Below are 20,742 nucleotides of genomic sequence, written 5' to 3'. Positions count from 1 at the left end.
AGAATGTACCATACAGGATATGAAATTGTTGAAATCTAAGAGGTTGCCTTGCATGTCTAATGTGACTAAATATGACAAAAGGTTGTCTTCTTGACAACTCAAGGCATTTCTGGGGCATCACAATAGGCCAGCTGTCAATCTCACACACATATTTTGTGAGGGGCTAGTCACTAGAAAGGTACACTGGCTCCTAATGAGATAAGCAACTGGGGATGGGGGTATTTTTTTCTCTCTGTAGTTTCTGTACTTTTGGGTGTGTGCATGTCTGAAACCATACGTGTGCATGGGTGTCAGTGTTTTTGTTTGTTTGTTGGTTGTTGATCTATTCTGCAACCTCGTTCTCGGCTGGCTGACCAGTGGCATTCTCCGCCGTCTTGGAAGCCTATAAACCAGAGAGAAGAAAAACAGAAAATTATATTATGCGTCAAATTATAGATCCATACACAATTCATAAAAGATGACAAAACAAAGATGTTTTTAATACTTCAGAATAATATTTGATTGATGATATACCTTACATTTGTAAGTAGCGATAAGTAAGTAAATTTGAACAAAATCTGGTTTGTTTTTTAACAGGAGATTTTACTCCCTAAATTATCTATAAAATATCTATAAAATATATATACTGTTTACCGTGTGCGGAGTTTGGTGCTGGGCTGGTTATTCGGCTATTAATGCGTCCCGATATACAGAATTAATGTATGAGGGGGAGGAAAAGAATTCCCCAACGCACAGCGTCTGGGTGATAATCATCAATATTAGGCATTCAAGCCCTTTAGAACACGGAAAAGGAACAAACGGTTCAGTTTGTTGTACTACTTTCTTAGGTCCTGACAGTAATAACGGTGGGCAGTTAGGTTGTTTAGTTGATTCCATTGTTGCGAAGTCTGCTTCCAGCCTCAATCCTTGTTTACTGTGGTTGTTATAGTTACCATTCTATGAGCATTGTTATACGGTGATTGAACTTTTTTTTTACCAGATCTACTTCACAGGTATCCCGTTATTCCTTTTAGTTCTTTGCCTCTGCCCTATCCATTAATTCCGTATAACGGAACACCTCAGCAGTCGTTATGTAAGGGATAACGACCGCCGAGGTATCCTGTTATACAGAATTAATGGAGGCAAGGGCCACTATGGGAAGGCAAAGAACTCCCCGACACGCATCACCTGGGTGATAATCATCAATATTAGGTATTCAAGCCCAATGTAGCCTACTGTGCAATAATAACCAGCAATGAAGGTGTCCATTCTACTTTGTTTTCATTTATCATATTGTGATCTTTATTTCATTTGCATGTATTGCAACCTACAGCTCACTTATTATCTTAGGCCTGGTACATTCAAAGACAAGAAATAGGCTAAGCCCCACCTCTTTCTATAACCAGTGGCAAGGTATGTTCTCAATTGTTTTACTTTGTAATTCTTTTACTTGAATGTTCCAGATAAACACCTGTAAAATAATCTATTCCTGTTATGTGTTGTAGAAAGAGCTACAAGGATATTGATATGTTTACAGCCACACACATCTGTAAAGTCTTGAAACAGTCATGCAATATAGATTATGGTCATACAATATAGACTACAGAATGATTGTGTACATTCAAGCACACACAAAATCAGCCTTTTTGCCTCTACTGTCGTTCACACAAACCTCCAGGTTCTTCGCCCACTTTTCCCCCTCAATTAAATTGTACATCTGGTATTTGGCTACAGAAGTTTTGGCAACTACTCTTGTTGCACATGGAGGAGTGCATGCAGGGCGTTTTCATTTCTCCTAAGTAGAGAGGAATATATTATTTTGTACACAACAATCTCAGGGTGCGAGTTTCACAGTATATCTTGCCGACAATACATGTGCACTGTGGCAAGAGCAGGAGCAAAGCACAAAGTGGGCAGAGTCAGACCGAAGTTATTTAATAAAAGATAGATAGATAGATCAGAATTTAACACTGGTTGCATGTCACTTCACCGGAGAAGTCTCGTCCATTTCAAAGTCCCTGCCTTGATATAGCTTCCTGCTACTTATATCGCCACTAAATTTGGGCCCTCAATGTTAATAGAATTTGTGGAAGCTTTCCTAATTCCCCACATGCCTAAATCAGGTAACCACATTTTGGGTGGGTGCCCACAGTTTGGGAAGACCGGGTCTTAAGATATGTTGGTATGATTGTTTGTTGGTCGCATTGTTTGGTACGACAGTTTGACACCCACCTTCTTCTTCTTTTTCTTTTGTGCTTTACGACTGGCCGAACTCTGTATCAGAGACTGTTGAGAGAGAAAAAAGAAAGCAGCCTTAGACAATAATCCAGGGTATTAGGACATACTTTTAGTGCCATCCATCCATACATCCATCCATACTCACACACACACGTCTAAAGTTCTCTGTATCATCCATTCTATTACAACATAATGAGGCAGTTCTTCTCTACAAAAGACAGGGTGGATGGTTCTTCACAACATAAAACGCACCTTCAGCTCAGCATCCTGGACCTCATGTTCTGATTTGTAGAGTTCTGGCTCGAGGGGTCCACTGGTGATTCTCAAGGGCCCATTGGCCATGAGCAGCACTGTGAACTTGAACTGGGCCACAAACTCACCTAGGAGAGGAAAAGCACGAAAATTCATTAGAATGCATTTGCTTTTTTTCTGTTGCATTAGGGTGTGTACACACATGCATGTAGAGTGCTTTGGATCCCTCATATCCTCAAGGGTTATGTTCCATAAGGGTTATGTTCCAAGACCTGCCGCAGATAGCTGAAACTGTAGCAAATAGTAGATGTAGCAAATGCCATACAGTATATAACTTGTTCTTCCATGTATACATGCCCATGATCAAGTTTAATTCATAACATAGTAGGGCTGGGACAGCAACCGCATTACTGCGGTCACGTGACACCTACCGCAGGTCTGAGCTCGTTACCATCACCGCAAAACAAAAATGTTTTTGAAAATAAATAAATAATAATAATAATAAAAAAAAATCTGTGAAACATTGGCCTGCACATGTGTGCACATAGTGTGTAATGTCGATGTGTTATGTGAGGGATCATCTTATTACATGGATTCAAAACTTATCAAAAGATGAAGCAAACCAGACCTTTCGCGGGCTTGTTTGGGAGCGCAATGTTTCAACATTCCATTTGTGCTTACAATGCGAGAGTAGGGGAGAACCGGCACAATCGTAACTTTTCTATTCTCTCTGTTTAAACTCGATTTACACTAAGATGATAGACTTGAAAGCTGTGAAATTTGGCCAAAAAGTAGTCATACATGTTTACTCCAACAGAATTAAAAAATGTTCTAGTTTGTTTAGAATTTAACTTCAACATGTAGCTTTTGCTACAACCTGACACAGCCATTAAAAAGTGTGGTAGCCTACCGTTGTAACATTAGCATAAGCGTTGAAGTTTGATGAATGAAGATGAATTAACATTGCTAAAATCCTTGTTGATTAACTAATTATTTCTTTCATGTCTGAAGCACTTGGTAAAACTGATCTTTGAAGTTGCTGTGGCTGTATTAAGTTTAATTGGGTATGATCTCAGCACAAAATTCATAATCCATAACTCATAATCAGAAGGGGAGGGCTCTTGAATGAATGGGGGAAAGTTTTACATAGATCTCCGAGTACTCTTGGTATGGAAACCCCCCCCCCGAAAACTAACGGTTTTACCTAGCTCGAGTTGCTACAGCCAGCAGCTAATGCAACCAGGCAGCTACAGCGCTACACTCTGGGGGCACGTACATGGGAGTTCACAGACATGCCCCTAGAGTGTAGCGCTGTAGCTGTCAGATTTCTCCTTCAATTCTGAATGGAATAATGACAAGGGGTAAATCAATCCTATGTCAGTCCTCAAAGTCAAGGACAGACATACTGTACATGAGAAATGAGATCATATAAAGTCATCATTAGTTAAGCATGATTGTGCAGACTAGAGTGGTTCCAAATTTATTTCCGTTTAGTTTCATAATTATCCACTCAATATTTTTGGTCATGATAAACTGTGAATAACTGAAATCACGGCAACAGTCTGCGAATACAGGGGTTCCGCTGTAGTCGCTCAGTAGGCTGTACATACAAAAGGCAGGAGAAGCTCACCGTCCTTCTCGTTGAGTACGTTGAAAGGCTGAAGGAGCTCGTGTTTGGCACACTCCACCACTCCCAAACGGGCTTTTCCCTCATCCTCAAACGCCCTGCAACAAAACGCGACACACTAATGAGGCAAGAGGTACGCAAAGACACAGCATAAAAAGAAAACTAAAATCTAAAATATAGCTAAAAACAGATCAATAAGGGCCCCAATTATTTCTATGAAAAGACCGAAACACACCCAGCCATATTTGAATACATAGACTTGCATCCGAAATGTTACACTGAAAACACACCTATAACCATTACCAACCATGTCTTGTGTTATTAGATTAACATTTAAGAACAGCTTTTTAAATCTGAATACCTTCCTGTTTCTAAGTTGCCAGGTTAAGCTACTTCTGACTGTAATAACTTTGCAATTCATCTAGTATTCACCATCAGATGTTTATTTTCATCACGGTACTGACAAGTAAGATCATCATATGTGTCTCACTTGACTCATTACATGGATATGAACAGATGGACTGACTGAATACAAGAACATTTCTAAAAGCAAAGACTTGACAACGGGTTACCTAAGAGTGAAGGGCATTGCATCAAAGCGTCGCTCCACTTCGCTGAAAAACATTCTGGAGGTCTTCATCTTCAGGCCATACTGCTTGCTAGGGTCCCTTTTGTAGATGGTGGTCCTTTGTCCACCATCTCTTGCCTAAAGAATGGATGGACAGGTGAGTTCAAATAAATACATAAAATAAATAAATAAATAAATAAATAAATAAATAAATAACTTCATATAGCACCTTACAAACAAGTCATATTGCTATTCTAAGAGCTTTGCAAAGGACAAAAAAACAATGTGCCATGATTGAGACTAATGCATGAAGGTTAAAAGGGAGGAAGTGCAGACTGATTGCCTGTAAACGCCTCAAGTGCTACACTGTTTGTTAACCACGACCAAATGCATAATTCTGTGAGAAGTCTTTCACTAAGAGCTTATGTAAAAGGTGGACAAATAAATTCTCATACCTTTCCTTCTCCTGAGCTGATCAAGACATCCACGGCATACACCTCATGCACCTCAAACTCTGCCTTCTCATGGTCCTTCCTGTGGACACACACACACAAATCTTTAACTACTTGCCTTTGAAGTGAGAAAAGAGGGGTCTTCAGCCACACGCATGAGGGTGTGATCTCATACTATCTGTGTTGTACTTCGTTCCTCTCCCTCATGGAACAGTGAATATATGCACAACCTTATGAGCTGACCCTTGATCTAGACCAACTCCAATAGGTAAAGGGGTTTAACTCCGCCCATGCAACAGCCCTCCACCAAGTTTCATGAATATCGACTAGTTAAGTCTAAATGCATCCTACTAACAGACAAACAAACACATGACCTCCAAAAACTGAGATAATGAATACCTTTGCTGGTCTGTTGGGTTCTGAATAATGGTCTTTTCTCCATCAATGACATGCTGCTTCAGCTGATGAGAAAGCATGCCTGAGGGGGGGAAAAAGATGTGGTGGTGGTTGGGGGAGCACTCAGCCAATGCACTCTTAAACTATAAATAACTCCAACTACACAAGGCCCTAACCACACATAGTTTGTATGTGTGTGAAGGCACTCTCAATGACGTGTCGCCAGGTTTCACACTCACCCTCAATAGGAGTGCATTTGAATGACTGAGCGATCTTGTTCCAGGCCTCGGTCACCTGAGAGTTCTGATTGAGTGAAGCACAAGCGGACCAAATTATTAAAACGTCTAAAGCAAAAACATAATTTCCTTCCCCCTTTTAAAACATGAGCACAGGCTACTTTGTATCCAAGTATGAACACAATTATGGCGTCTCTGGTTAGTAGTCTGTGCCTTGATGCAGTAGCTTACCTGGTTGCCAGGTTTGACGAGCCGCAGGGCTGCCTCCGCGCACAAGTGGGCAGCTTTGATCACATCGGCTTTCCTGCCAGTAACAGGGTTGTCCTGTTGCCAAGAGGAGAGCGATCAAGAAGTTAGAACACAAAATGTCTGCAGGCGGGCAGGTGGGTCGTGTCGTGTCGTGTTGCAGACTTACCTTACTGGCTCCGATGACAAAGCTGTGAGCCACATTGGAGATGAATCCATCGACATGGACTCCGAGGTCACTGTGGCAGATGTGACGGAATGGACAGAGTGACAGAAGCCATATGTGAAAAGGTAGAATGAGAAGGGAAGACATGGAGATACCATATGTGGTGATGGGATAAAGGGAAGAGAGTAATGACAACATATTAAGGACAGTTAAGGACAGAGTAGGGCAAGTAATGACAGTGACTACATTTAAATACACACCAATATTCTGAAATGAACCCAACAAAGACCGTTGAACTAATGGCCTGGCCCACGCCTGAATTCTTTAGAACTTTAAAGGGGAATTCCGGTGATGTCACATAGATCTCTATTTGTCACGGTCATAGAGTACCGTCGGTACGAAAAAAAACGAAAACAATCATGAACATGCCCCCAGAGTGTAGCGCTGTAGCTGCCTGGCTCCTTCAGCTGTTGGCTGCAGCAACACGAGCTAGGTAAAGCCAATCTTTTATTTTCTTGTACCAACAGTATTCGGTGAGCTTGAGAAAAGGAGATCTACATGAAAAATAGCTGAAATTCCCCTTTAAGAAGACTAGGAACATGTAGAGTGGAATTTTTCAGAATATTTCTCTAAACAATCAAATAAAGGCCCTCACCAGACTAGGCCCACGGAATTTCATCAGATTATTGTGTGCATGTAAATATAGGCACTTTGACTGCAAACGCATCCAAATCAATAGCAAACGCATTCAACAAACATTGTGATGCAAGAAACATTAGCCAACTGAATAACAGAGATGACATATATAACCCATTAGTGCAGAAGAATTCAACTGACAGCACAGAGCTACTGGTTCATAACTTGAATGACAAGTCCACAGGGGCAGCACAGAAGACAACAGACAAGACAAAGAGGGATTATAATAAGAAGGGGAAATGAGACGGCAGCACACAGGACAGCAGGCTGACCACACTGGGGACGGACACTTGAGCGGCACGACACAGCACAGCACAGCAGACACACGGGACAATAGGCAAGGACACGGTGGGAGGGGAGAAGAGTTGAGGCACAGAAGGAGTGGGTGGGGGAGGAAGAGACCAGAGACACGCAGGAGGGTTACTGGAGATGCGGTGCCTACATTTTGACCAGGTCTCCGTCTTTTAGCGTGTAGTCAGGGTCACTCTTCAGGGGAGAGAAGTGGCATACACAGTTATTGACTGACACGCAGGTGGGGAACGCAATGCCTGAAAAAAGGGAAGGGCGAGAGAAACAAGCACCAGAGGGCATGTCAAACTCAGATAATCAAGAGTCTTTGCGCATGTTGTGTGTGTGCTCCAGGTGGTAGTGGTGCTGTGGCTCAATACACAAGGGAACGCTCCAAAGAGCGTAGTAAGATTTTCTATTGGCAGGGAAACCAAAGCTCCAGCCGCAATACAGTCTGGGATTCTCCAAATATATTAACATCGTTAATATATTTAAGTAAACAAAAGTTAAAAGCACATATACTTTATCCTTACATGCACTAAATATCTGGCAGCTTTCTGCCAATATAGGGTGTAGTGTTATGCAAAACATTTTTCTCGAAATGAAAAGTACTCATACTTTTTTTTTTTTTTAAAGGCCTGTGGCAAGTCTCATCATGAAATCTTATTCAGTTCCGTGCAAATTAACTTTAAAGCACTTAAGCTTTAAAAGGTCATCTTTCAGTTGCACTTTCTTTCAAGACACCGGTCATCGATGAAGCACATTTGCTTTTTTCATGTCTGAAAACCAGTTTACATTCAAAAACGGAATGAGATTGTTTTCTTACACCTTTCTTTTGATAATTTAATATGTCCTAACTACCGCTCTAACCTTTCTTCATGTCCTTCTCCCTCTTGAAGATCTTGCCAGTCTCGGCCATAATGTGAGCGTCGCCCTTCTCACACAAACTGAGCACCGACACCCCAGGTTTCGCCGCCTCAATCACCACCTTGAGGGCCTCTGGGAGAGAAACACAAAGGGAACAAGGTCAGAAGACTCCAAAAACTGAAAGATGCAGAGAGGACACAATGGAAGATATATATAGAGACATTCTGGTAAAAACTGCAGGCATTTTCAGTTTTTCAGTCCTACCTTTATTGAATAAATTACATTCAAGGCAACATCAGACAGGTTGCTTTTCTTTAATCATACAAAAGTGTGCCTTCTCATTTGTACATTTTCTTAAGGAATGCTTAAAAACAGGCTGTCTGTTAAGGTAATAAGGACTGCCATATATCATCATGCCTTTAATTACTCCCCGATGCACCTGTTGCAGTTACAGTCTATGTCAGTGTCACAGCTCTAGTATCAGCCTATGAGCTGTGCAAGGTCAGTCCTCAGAAGACCAGGACCTAACATTACCAATAAAGATGACTGGCTGAGCCAAAAATACAATGCCCGCTGATGATGTCTAACGTAGCTGGCCCACCATAGATGAGCCCGCAACCAAGTTCATGCAGTATTGAAAACTTGAAAACGAGACAGTAGCTAACGTTACAAACCAAAGATTCACTTACTGCCTAGTAGGAAACATGTAAGCATTAAGGTTAAGTTAGATGAATTACTTTGGCACTGGTTCAACAAAATAGGCAACGTTAATATTCATTTGCAAGAAAAGTTCAGTGGCAAACGTATCGATAGCTGGTACACTTGTGCCAACTAATGAACCCACGATAACCTCGTCATTCTTCCCTCAATTCAATGTGTGTGTCTGCAGATTTCTCTTAAAACTCCTTGTCCCAATAATGCGTCTGTTGCAATAAAGATATCTAAATCTCAGAAACTGGTAATAGCAATGAAATTCATGAGCTTCAGCTTGCTACTGCTGCAACAGTTGACAACTGTGACAAGGATAAGCATGATGCTAGCTTGCAAGCTAGCCACATTAGCTTCCCTCGCTACACAATATGGACTTGTCACAAAACATTGCATTCGAAGCACATGGGTGGGCGTTCGGTCCGGTCTGGAGCTTATACTAGCAAGAAGCACAAAGACAAGTCTTTGGCTCTACATGCCAGCATGAAAACACAAGTATCAACGGTTTGAAATGAAGATTTGCTAACCTAGGCCCATTAACCTCCCACTGTTTGCCCACGTTCATAAGCTGCGAAGCCTATCACAGCACATGGTGGATACATGAAGCTAACCCATTGCTAGCTGACGAGCTCAACAGGGAACGCTAGCATTACCAGACAGGCCAAGAACTGCTGGCACAGGTCACCTCACTAAAACAATACACTAAGTTCCTTCACTATATAAAATTACTTACGGTTGGCAATGTCACCTCCCATTTTATACTTGGTGACAACCAAGTCTTCGGCGATGGTCTGTTCTTGCTGTTCATCGTCAGACATCTTTACAGCGGCTTTACAGGCAACCTACTATACAATCTTCCTGGGCGGCAAGATCAGCCACGCTTGAAAGCTCTACACCGATGCTCTTGGCCCGGCCTCCACAACCACATGGCCCCTCCCATATGGTGCCGTACCGTCACAAACGTACGTCACAACCTAGTGTGCCGCCAAATATATCCTAGTGCATTATGGTTTATTTTGTAGTTCTTTATTGTAGGCCTACTGTACACTGAGTGTGGCCTACCTAAACTTCTGAGATTCTTTCAACAGTAGTGTTACACATGTGTTCACTGTCTGTATCTGCATCATAAAATTGGCTGTGGTCTGATCATCACCATATAAGTTAGGCCTACCGACTGTTTTTTACTGATTACACACAAATGATTGTCCATAATGAATATATATATATATATATATATATATATATATATATATATATATATATATATATGTCTGTTAAGGTAATATATATATATGTGTGTGTGTGTGTATATATATCATTTATTTATATAATATCAGAGACATTGGACTAAAAATATTCTTAACAATGGCAAGATCGATTTTGACCACTTGATATCTTCAAATAAGATTCAGACATAATAAACCCTTATTTAGCCAGCCTACTCTTTAACACAACCAGCCACAATCTAGAATTAGTTTGTCTCTTTGCACTGGCAGGATCAAAAAGTCAACAAAGCCCAAATTTATTTGTTTGTTTATTTAAAAAGAAATAAAGCACTAAGATCCATCAATGAGTGATATTATTGCAGGAAAAATACAAAATTTGTGTTGATAAGTAAGTAAGTTAGCTTGTTAACTGGACAATTTATAGGCTAAAGGTATGAATTACAGATCTGAACCACAGAGGGAATACTCTCAAAAGTTACAAAAAAGAAAGAAAGCATATTTGTTATTTTCAATAGGCTACAGGACACATCATACAAGAATAAACGTAACAGATACCCTGAATCATTATTGACATACAAAAACTATATACTGTTTCTTCATATCTAGTCGTCAACTGTCCTTACAATGGCAACTGACAATTTTCCAATGTTTCAATGGAAAATAAATGTTTGCGAAATGCATTTGATGAATTGTAATACCCCTTGTCACTGGAAAATCCAGTAACTCTGAGTAACTCTAATATCTCTGAGTTGATTTTGACTAACTTGTACCACAGTTTGCAGATGCACTGTAAACATAGACTGTAAGCTGTAAGAGGAACTTGAACCTGAGAGGTTAATTGATCGCACTACACTAGGTGGTGCTAAATGGACTGATTGCTACGTTTGTCTGCATAATACATTACAGTTTTTTCTGAATGCTTAAACACATTTTTTGTAACTATGGCTTTTTTTGCAAAACTCTACACACAAATGGCAAAACCACTCACTGAGTTCGGAAAACTAAAAGCACAAACACTGCTTTGCACTCAGTTTGCAATTTTGTAACACACACTTTGCACAACTGTAGGCACAATGGCTATTATTTACACTATTTTGCCAACTCTCTGGCACACTTTCTCATGTGAAAACTGTTTTAGATAATTAGTTCACTTTGCAATCAGCCTAAGCACTATAAATAAGCCACAGGTAATGTACAATGGGTACAATGGAGTGAGCAGGAAGAGTGAGAAGAGAAAAAAACAGACAAAAAAACAGTCTACATGTGGGGATATTGTCATGTCAGGCCTGGATACGGCATTCCAGAATATATTTTTCCCGGTGCCTTGGACTAGGACATTGCATGTGATGTAGACAGAATTTTGAGAGAGACGACCCGATGTAGACTGACTTGTTTTGTCTCAGTGAAATGCTATTTTGTGTTTTGACTTGGAAAAACACACTTGTGTTTGTTTTGATGTGTGTAAATAAACACTAATACTTGAAGTTGGGATCCCTGTTTGTTTACCCCCATGTTTACAGAACTATGACAAAAGTATGACCTCAAACTGACATAGTCTACCTTGTGCACAGAGAAAGCAAAAGCCAGATGTGTTTTTTATTCATACCATCAGTGTGTTGTTGGCACATTGTGTGCTTACTATTGTGATGGCTTGTGTTTACTGTTAGATACGAAAACACCATTTTTACGAAGGTGTGAAGAGTTAAGCAAGGTGTGTTAGCTTTTGCAAGAGAACTACAATGTTTTGCTGATTGGGTGAGAGGTTTTGCCATTTGTGTGTAGAGTTTTGCAAAAAAAGCCATAGTTAAATACACATATCGATTCACTTGATTGGCTATATTTGTAAACTTTGTTTAAAAAGCTTTCGTTTCATCGTTGGTTTCCCTTTGTTTGAGCTATTTGCTCTCTCCCTCTCTGTAAAACACACACACACACACACACAGGCACACACACACACACACACACACACACACACACACACACACACACATACACACACACACTCACACACATACACACACACACACACACACATACACACAAACACACAAACACACACACACACACACACACACACACACACACACGTCCAAAGTGTCTATAATGTAAGCACAAAAACATGTTTCTCTTACGCATATCTGCATCTATGTACGCACAGCATTGGCTTTGTTGTACAGTCTGCTGTGCCAATAATCTGGGTTGTCAAAGGATTGATCCCCCCCGCCCTGGTCCCCCACCCCGACTCCAGCCCGCACTCTGATGAATGGGCCAACTCCGGCAGGTTGTTGAGTCTCTGGCTCTTCCTCAGCCTGGGGCGTAGCTGCACCCTCTTCCTCGTCCGCCTCGCTCTGGATGTTCTGGTACTCCACAGCTTCTCCCGCTCCAGCTGCGGGGCCAACGCTTAGGCACTCCATGTCCTCGTACTCATACGCCTCCCCTTTGCCCACTCTCAGCCTCTGTGAGTCCTGCCCAGCTTTTCCCGCCAGCCTCCCTTTCAGCTTTGGCTGTCTATTCATGTACTCATAGTCCTCCTCTACGTACTCGTCCTCTCCGTCGTCCTCCGACCAGGCTCTTTCGATGGTTGGTGTGAGTTCCACCCTGGCTCCTGCGTTTGGGAAGGCAGATTTGAGGCCAGCAGGCTCCGCGTTTGCCCTCCGACCACCCCGCACATCCATGTACTCGTACTCCGCTGCCTCGTCCTCTGGGTCCACATACTCGCCCTCGTACTCCAGGAGTTCCTCGTCTTCGCTTCGACTCAACTCGTCCGTGGAGAACTGGGACACTGCCCCACTGCTCTCCGAACCCTCGATGGATGACCTTTTGGCTAGGTGGCGGGAGCTAGGCGACTTGTAGCTGCTGTCAGATGCCAGACGGCGGCGACGTTCCGGATTTGATCTCCCAAAGAAGCTCTGTTTGTTCATGTATTCGTACTCCCTGGAGGCAAGTCGAGCTTCTGTAAGGATAATGTAGGGGCAAAGAGATTAAAAATTGTATATGAAAAATATACTGCATGCCTATGTGAATGTAAGGCATATAACTGTTTATGTTGCATTGGTTGAAGAATCACCTCTCTCAGGACTGTCCATAAGCCCAGGAAGCACATATCCATTCTGATCCTCCTCCCCATCTGTTTTTGGAGAGGGCGTGTCAGGGAGGGGTGTGTCCAACTGTCCTGATAGGCTGTCTCTCTGTGACATGTATGCGCTGTCTTCGCGATGACGCGGCCTCCTCAGACTTCCAGAGCATGTGAAGTCCTCGTGTATCTCCACGTCGACCATGGTGCCTCGCCCCTCCGAGCTCTCAGACACCGTGCGGGCAGAGTGTAGCCGAGCACGGGATGACCATGCTGCCTGTGGGCCAGAGAGAGGGTCAAGATTACCAAGAAAAACATTTGACATCACATTTAACATCACATATTAATGAACTAACAGTGAAAACAATTTCAGTTCAAGGCAACTGGCGACACTTACTTGGCTATGGCCATCTCCACCAGGGGTCATGGGTAGATAACCAGGAGGGCTTGGACCCGCCTGAAATGAAGAAAGATAGGAATAGAATAAGGGACAGTGACACATGGACATTGGAGAGATTTTGCTAGGTGCAGCAATGTAATTCAAGTCAACTCGGGACAGATGTTAAAGTGTAATTCCGGAGTAATTTGAACCCAGGGTCTTTTTCACCATGACAACGAGTCGAACACCGAGCTAGATTACGTTGATTAAAGGAGTACTGAGTTTGACCAGCTTTAACGCTTACAGCCCAAGTGGCTAACAGTGCAAGTACTAAGGGCCAATCGCTAAACATATAGGGCCAATCGCTAAACGTATCCAAACCGCCATTTTTTAACCACTAATAACTCTCAGAATAGCACCACACTTCTGCAGTAGTATGAATAGGGTCCCTACACATAAAAACGAAGCATCAAGAACTTAGTAAGTGTACCAGGAGCTTAAAGACTGTTTTACAAGTCTGTACCTAACGGTCGCCTCCGTGTTGTGGGAAAGTCTGAACAAGTCTCCTTCCGATTCCACTGCCAGGCAGCTACAGTGCTACACTCTGGGGGCATGTTAATGAGCCCCCATGTTCATGCCCCCAGAGTGTAGCACTGTAGCTGCCTGGCTGTTGGCTGCAGCAACTCGAGCTAGCTAGAACCGATTTCTTTTTGTTTTTTTCTCGTATAGTACAGAACAGTACTTGGACTCGAAACAGAGATCTATGTGAAAAATCGCCGGAATACTCCTTTAAGAATCAGAGACTACATATATGACCAATCATTTGGTATTCCACGCTTTTGAGAATTTGGTGGCCAAGATGCTAACCCTGACGCTGTCTGTCCGAAGAAAAGAGCGGGATTGGCTTCTGGGGGTTGACAGATACAGGGAAGCTGGCCCTATTGCATCGTCCATGATATCCTCCTCCTGGTCGTCCAGTCCAACCCCGAGGAGGTCCATCTCTGTCCCTCCTTGGTAGGCCTCATTGGGAGATAGGTCAGGCAAACGGTGATCCCCCTGGAGGTGAGAAAGACCACAGGCTCTGTACTATGGTTTATCATGCTAAACAGTAGCCCTTACATTGTGGCCTCGGCAGAAGAGCTGTTCTGCTCAGCTTTTATAGTGTTACAGCTGGTTTTCATGGAGGCACTGTTGTACAGTGTGTGTTGTACATGTGTGTGTTGAGTGTGGAGTGTGTTGTACATATGCATTCTCCTACCTTAATGACCAGGTAACGAGCAGGATCTCTTGCCATGCGTGTGAAGTCATTGGCAAGCTCTTTGAAAGTGGGTCGCACATTCTCATCAATCATCCAACCTGTTTTAGGAAAGAGGAGTAAGTGTTAAGGGCAAGAACATATTTACATATACAGGCCATGGTTACAATCTGCCTGAAGAGAAACATCTGGAGGTGTTATGACTCACATTTGACCATGACCATGTAGACCTCGATGGTGCAGATTTGTGGCTGGGTCAGCCGTTCACCCTTTTCAAGAAGGTCTGGTACCTCCTGTGGTCGCATTGATGCATATGGCTCAGCCCCATAGGACATCATTTCCCAAACAGTCACACCTGCAAGTCAAAAGCATTAGAAGCAGCAGTAGTATCCTGTACTTGAATTGTTAGGGACAAACTACTTACTTAAACTCATGTAAACAAAACACACACACACACACACACACACACACACACACACACACACACACACACACACACACACACACACACACACTCACTCACACACACACACGCCTACACACGCCTACACACACACACACACACACACACACACACACACACCTACACACACACACACACACACACACACACACACACACACACACACACAAAACTCAAAAAACAAAAAACACATACCATAGCTCCAGACATCACTTTGATGAGTGTAGCGGCGGAATAAGATGCTCTCTAAGGCCATCCATTTTATAGGTGTCTGAGAACAGCCAGAATCATAAAGAATGTATTTATTTTTTAATGAGAAAGAGACAGGCATTTTCTTTCATGGAAATCTTTAACAATATATCTTTTAGTGGATAGTGAATTCTTTATTTTTGCTCCAAAAGGTATACTGTTGATCATTGTCTTAGTTCTCATGTATCTTTCCATGGAACACTAAGGAGATAATGAATTATGCAAGATGGCTGTTGGGTATACCTTGGCCTCGTGGTAGTACTTTTTATCGTCTGGAAACAAGAGATCGGGAATGCCATAATCAGTGATCTGGACCTGGTAATCACTCTTTAGCAGAACATTTCGGGCTGCCAAATTTCGGTGAACCATTCGTTGCTCCTCAAGGTAATACATGCCCTGGGAAAGAAATGAGGAAGTGATGAGGAACACATGTATAGTGCATTTATAAACACTCTAATGAGAGACACATACACACACAGACATAAAGACGCTGAAGAACCATTAACACAAGTGCTGTTACCTTGGCAATCTGGACACACCAGTTGAGCAGTCTTTGTGGGTTCAGGTTGTCCCGTTGCTGCCTGATGTGCTTCAGTAAGGACCCCTGGGGACAGAGCTGAGTAACCAGTTGCAGATTGGCACCTGGGCAGATGCCTAAAAGCCTCACAATGCAAGGGTGGTCCAAGCTCCCCATTGCCAGCATGTGCTGTTGATTCAGTTCAAAGAGGCGTGTTAACATCACAGTGCTGCTACTCAGGATTACATGATTATGATTTTTTGGCCATCAAATATTTAAAGAATTGTCCCTTTTTTCACTTTGGAAGAAGTGTGGTCTGCACACTGCAATTGCTCCAAAAATATAAACTTGTTTTGATCACCCTGGATCTTTGTCAGGCATGTGGGTAACAGGAAGAGTGTGGCCTACAGTATATCACATGACCACCCTTTTTTCACTTTGACAAATCTGTGGTCAACACACTCAACATTTCATCAAAAACATTCAGCACAGAAAGTGGACAAAAAGCTAACTTTGATGCATATACAGTTGTGGTACTGCATACAGTGGTACTGCCTGAGTACTTTTATTGTTATGTAGGCTATTTCATTGTCATGCTTTATGTGTAGGCTGATGGTGGGTAATTTACAGTAGTGTGGCCAAACTTACATCTGTGACCTCATGGAAACTCTGTCTGCCGGTGCGGTCATTAATGGTCTTTATTGCCACCGGGAGCTTCACCGTGTCCCCCTCTGGTATCCATATTCCCTGTGGGTGAGGGTCAAAGGTTAGCAGTGATGTCAGCTGCAAAGCGTACTGCACGCTAATGCACAGAAAAGCTTTTCAACTTGGCGTTGAGACTGGATACCATGTGTAGGCTACCTTATTCACAGAGCCAAACACGCCAGTGCCCAGAAGTTTGATCTTCCGTAACTCAGATGGTTTTAGGACACGAGCATGAACTTTAGCACCTTTCTCCCCTGGCTCCAGTGGGTCAAAACTCTGCAGGTGGGTGACATAGTCCAAAAAGCATTTCATTATTCAAGTTTAAAAAGCATTTTCATATATTTTTATGTGTAATTTCTATGGCATCGTCTGTCTTTAAATCCCGTCAAATATGTTGAGTACTCAATTATAACTGCATACACTAACTTACAAAGGAGTAATTAATGGTCAAGTGAACAGACATGAACACACACACACATACACACCTCTCCTCTCTCCAGGTATCTCCTCATGGCCCGTTTGCGTCGGATGGCCTGATTGCGACGATAAATCATGACCACAAGAAACACTGCCATAGCCACCATCACGGATGTTATCACACCCAGCACGATACCTGTGATTGGCAGGCTGCACACGACATGAATCACTGTTACTACAAACCTTTGAAAAACACACGACTACAGTTTTTCTTTCAGTTTCACTTCCATAAGCAACCACTAGAGGGCGGTACTCACTAAGAGATCGACCGTTGGGGCCCCAGGCAGTCGCTCAGTTTAGGCCCTGTGCATCTGAAAGAGAACAGCAGACACAGGCTTACTTCCTGTAGTCATCCATGTATAAATACTCTCTGCATGACCTGAGTCTGACTGACTCATTTGACCCTTTTCTCCTCACTGCCTAGACTAGTGAGTAAACATGCTCCGTAATTACCCCTGGGTGCAGTTGGAATCGCAGGGCTCGCAGCTCCTCTGGGTGCTGGGATATTTAAAGATGAGGCCCTTATCTCCCATCACCCCTTTGGGGCAAGTCGACACACAGTGCGGCCCGTCCTTCAGGCTAGCGCAGACTACACACTCATCAGCTCCCTATGGAGGTGGGTGAGGGGAGGAGAAGAGAGAGAGGGGGATGGTCAAATGTATGAATATGTTCTATGTATAGTACTGTAGATATATTTATTTCTATAGCACATTTCACATAGAGGCAATGTGTTTGTTAGTGTCTCGGTCCATGCTGTTACAGTGGCGCTCGGGGAGCAGTGAGGGGTTAGGTGTCTTGCTCAAGGGCACTTCAAGTGGATGTAGGCATAGGAGAGCAGTGCTCAACCACTTCCCCGCCCACATTTGTCCTACTGGGTCAGGGATCGAACCGGCAACCCTTCGGTTCCAAGCCCGAAGCCCTAACCAGTAGGCCACAGCTGCCACGGCTGCTGTAACTACACCGTGATACAAACTGCATAGTTCTCGATGTATTTCTTCTGGTTATTGGCAGAAGAAAGCCTCAAATTCATGTCAACACAATTTGTGTCTACTGCAGTCAACCAATGGTTTGTCTGATAGACTGTGTCGACAACACTCTAATGTTCCGGCTGATCCATTCCAATGTGGTGAAACCAGGAAAGGTTCTGAATGGAATGTTAAAAACATAGTCTTTCAAAGAAGCACTTGCATAGGATACCGGTGAGTGTTCTTACCGGGCCAGTGCATGTTGGCTCTCCCTCATGAACTTGACATTGTGGGTGGCAAGGCATACAATCTCCGTTTGGTCCAACAAACTCACGGCCCTTACTAAAGAGAGACAGATAGAGAGGTACAAAGAGAGAGAGAGAGAAAAAAATAGTAGAGAAAGAAATATTAGAGCTTAATAATTAACACTTATCAGCCTGTGGCAAACAGACATCTAAAGTCTCATATAAGCAGGATGTAGACTGGCGGATATGGGTCAACCTGAGTTCGAATGCTAAATGTGGGTCGGTGAGGCTTTGAATAAAATAATCGGCCAAATGCCAATCACTTTACTTTTACTTTAGCCAGAGGACCAGAGAGCTCTAAAAGCTGTGGAGCTCACCCGAAGAAAGATCTGCACTCGTCCACGCACTCTCTGCCTCTGCTGAAGTTCTTACAGGACAAACACTGATCGGGTCCCGGGCCCCAACAGCCCTCAGAGGAGCAGAGGGGGTTACACACGAACCCATCAGCAGCTGGGGACACACAAACAAACAAATAAACATACAACATTTGCATATAAATTTGTGTGATGCGCACACCTAGACAGACACACATACATACTGTACATGCACATGTATGCACATGCCCCCAGAGTGTAGCACTGCAGCTCCGTACCAATAGTACTCGGTGATCTTAAGAATGTGAAAAATCACCAGAATTCTCCTTTAAAGGTCAGGGGCACTATAGAGAAGGTACTACACAAAATACAAATGTTTTAAAATGTAGAAACCATACATTTTCTCAAAATAGTTACACAGGTGTTGTATGCCCATATACTGTACATGACATATACACTCACACACACACTCACACACACACACACACTCACACACACACACATACACACACTCTCACACACACACACACTCACACACACACACAAGCACACACACACACTTACCACACTGTTTGTTGGAGCGGTTGTCCTTGATGTCCAGGTTTTTCTGCCTGCGTTGGCTGCGGTGGCCGCTGAAGAGCCGGGTCCAGTTGATGGTGTGGTAGTAGCACAGCTGCTTGTTCCCCGTGATGTACACGCTGCCGTCGTTTATCTGACGCAGGGAGCGAAGCCCCAGCGACGTTAGCGAGGGGATCTTCATCACTAGCAGAGCGTAACCTCTGAGGATGAGGATCGGTCAAATCAGAGGGCAAGGAAGGACAGAAGAACACAACTTTTGTACACATACACTGACACTCGGTAAATACTTCACTCTCAGAACTATAAACACTTAACTTTAAACTTCATAAACTTTACACACCCTAAAATTAAACACATCCATGCAAGCCAGCTTTTTTGTACTGAGCATTAAGTTATTTATGGTGACATGCAGATAACATTTACAGTTCTGATTGCTTAAGCACATTTTTTGCAACTATGGCATTTTTTGCAAAACTCTACACACAAATAGGAAAACCTTTCACCCAGTCAGCAAAACATTGTAGTTCTCTTGCAAAAGCTAACACACCCTGCTTAACTCTTCACACTTTTGTAAAAATGGTCTTTTTGTATCAGTTAACACAAGCCATCACAATAGTAAGCACACAATGTGCCAACAACACACTGATGGTATGAATAAAAAACACATCTGGCTTTTGCTTTCTCTGTGCACAAGGTAGACTATGTCAGTTTGAGGTCATACTTTTGTCATAGTTCTGTAAACATACAGGGGACCAAACTTCAAGTACTAGTGTTTATTTACACACATAAAAAAAAACACAAGTGTGTTTTTCCAAGTCAAATTAATCAATTAATTTCACAGAGAAAAACAAAAAAATCAGTCTACATCGTGTCGTCTCTCTGGGTCCGGCCACAAAATTTCATCTACATCACATGCAATGTTCTCTAGTCCAAGGCACCGGGGAAAATATCTTCTGGAATGCCGTATCCAGGCCTGACATGACAATATCCCCACATGTAGACTGATTTTTTTGCCTGTAAAAGGGCTATTTCTTTCTCTTCTTACCCTTCCTCTTCCCCCTCCCCACCCTCCTCTTGCTCCTCCTTGTCCTCTTCCTCTAACCTCACCTCCTTGTCCTTGTCATTCTCTCCCTCTCACTTCTTCACCTCTGCATCCTCTTTCTCCTCTTCTTCCTCCTACTTCTTGACCTCCATGTCCTATTCTTGAGCCTCCTCTAATTCTTACTCTTCTCACTCTTCCTGTTCCCTCTATTGTACCCATTGTACATTACATGTGGCTTATTTATAGTGCTTAGGCTGATTGCAAAGTGAACTAATTATCTAAAACAGTTTTCACATGAGAAAGTGTGCCAGAGAGTTGGCAAACATGTGTATAGATTTGCTAGGAGTGTGTTGATCATTTGGAAATTGAGCGTAAAGCATGAGTTGTGTTTACAGTTCCGCAAAAAGAGTGCTGTGCAGTGAATTGTGCCTACAGTTGTGCAAAGTGTGTGTTACAAAATTGCAAACTGAGTGC

The 20,742-nt window shown here is 42.8% G+C and overlaps 2 protein-coding genes across 6 annotated transcripts in view; both read right to left on the bottom strand.

The window, feature by feature from the left end:
- Positions 1 to 302: 302 nt before the first annotated feature.
- Positions 303 to 9,635, bottom strand: pa2g4a (proliferation-associated 2G4, a). Of its 2 annotated transcripts, XR_006031046.1 has the most exons (14): positions 9,453 to 9,635; positions 8,015 to 8,143; positions 7,299 to 7,404; positions 6,164 to 6,233; positions 5,980 to 6,072; positions 5,752 to 5,815; positions 5,516 to 5,594; positions 5,120 to 5,198; positions 4,669 to 4,802; positions 4,100 to 4,194; positions 2,470 to 2,597; positions 2,212 to 2,265; positions 1,652 to 1,774; positions 303 to 382 (listed from the first exon to the last, which is right to left on the bottom strand). XR_006031046.1 is itself a non-coding variant. In XM_042088172.1 (13 exons), exons 1-13 carry the CDS (start codon positions 9,535 to 9,537, stop codon positions 323 to 325), a joined length of 1,176 nt encoding a protein of 391 aa, XP_041944106.1. In that variant the 5' UTR covers positions 9,538 to 9,635; the 3' UTR covers positions 303 to 322. The 2 variants fall into 2 exon arrangements, 1 of the variants encoding a protein (XP_041944106.1); XM_042088172.1 differs by lacking the exon at positions 1,652 to 1,774.
- Positions 9,636 to 11,654: 2,019 nt separating this feature from the next.
- The window catches only part of erbb3a (erb-b2 receptor tyrosine kinase 3a), a 25,035-nt gene continuing 15,947 nt past the window's right edge, over positions 11,655 to 20,742 (bottom strand). For 3 of the 4 annotated variants that reach the window (XM_042088149.1, XM_042088150.1, XM_042088152.1), the window contains 17 exons: positions 19,212 to 19,426; positions 18,651 to 18,783; positions 18,277 to 18,370; positions 17,517 to 17,671; positions 17,321 to 17,374; positions 17,072 to 17,213; positions 16,743 to 16,862; positions 16,530 to 16,628; positions 15,885 to 16,070; positions 15,608 to 15,760; positions 15,311 to 15,386; positions 14,861 to 15,007; positions 14,656 to 14,753; positions 14,265 to 14,453; positions 13,416 to 13,475; positions 13,013 to 13,295; positions 11,655 to 12,898 (listed from right to left, as the gene is read on the bottom strand). In XM_042088149.1, coding sequence (XP_041944083.1) covers positions 12,090 to 12,898; positions 13,013 to 13,295; positions 13,416 to 13,475; positions 14,265 to 14,453; positions 14,656 to 14,753; positions 14,861 to 15,007; positions 15,311 to 15,386; positions 15,608 to 15,760; positions 15,885 to 16,070; positions 16,530 to 16,628; positions 16,743 to 16,862; positions 17,072 to 17,213; positions 17,321 to 17,374; positions 17,517 to 17,671; positions 18,277 to 18,370; positions 18,651 to 18,783; positions 19,212 to 19,426 — 3,013 coding nt within the window. In that variant the 3' untranslated portion in view covers positions 11,655 to 12,089. The remainder of the gene's footprint in view (positions 12,899 to 13,012; positions 13,296 to 13,415; positions 13,476 to 14,264; positions 14,454 to 14,655; positions 14,754 to 14,860; positions 15,008 to 15,310; positions 15,387 to 15,607; positions 15,761 to 15,884; positions 16,071 to 16,529; positions 16,629 to 16,742; positions 16,863 to 17,071; positions 17,214 to 17,320; positions 17,375 to 17,516; positions 17,672 to 18,276; positions 18,371 to 18,650; positions 18,784 to 19,211; positions 19,427 to 20,742) is intronic. The other variant, XM_042088151.1, reaches the window with a different exon arrangement.

This window comes from Alosa sapidissima, chromosome 4 (genome assembly GCF_018492685.1).
Source record: "Alosa sapidissima isolate fAloSap1 chromosome 4, fAloSap1.pri, whole genome shotgun sequence".
Taxonomy (NCBI): Eukaryota; Metazoa; Chordata; class Actinopteri; order Clupeiformes; family Clupeidae; genus Alosa; species Alosa sapidissima.
Note: the sequence above shows the minus strand (reverse complement) of the source record. Positions and strands in the feature narration are given on the sequence as shown.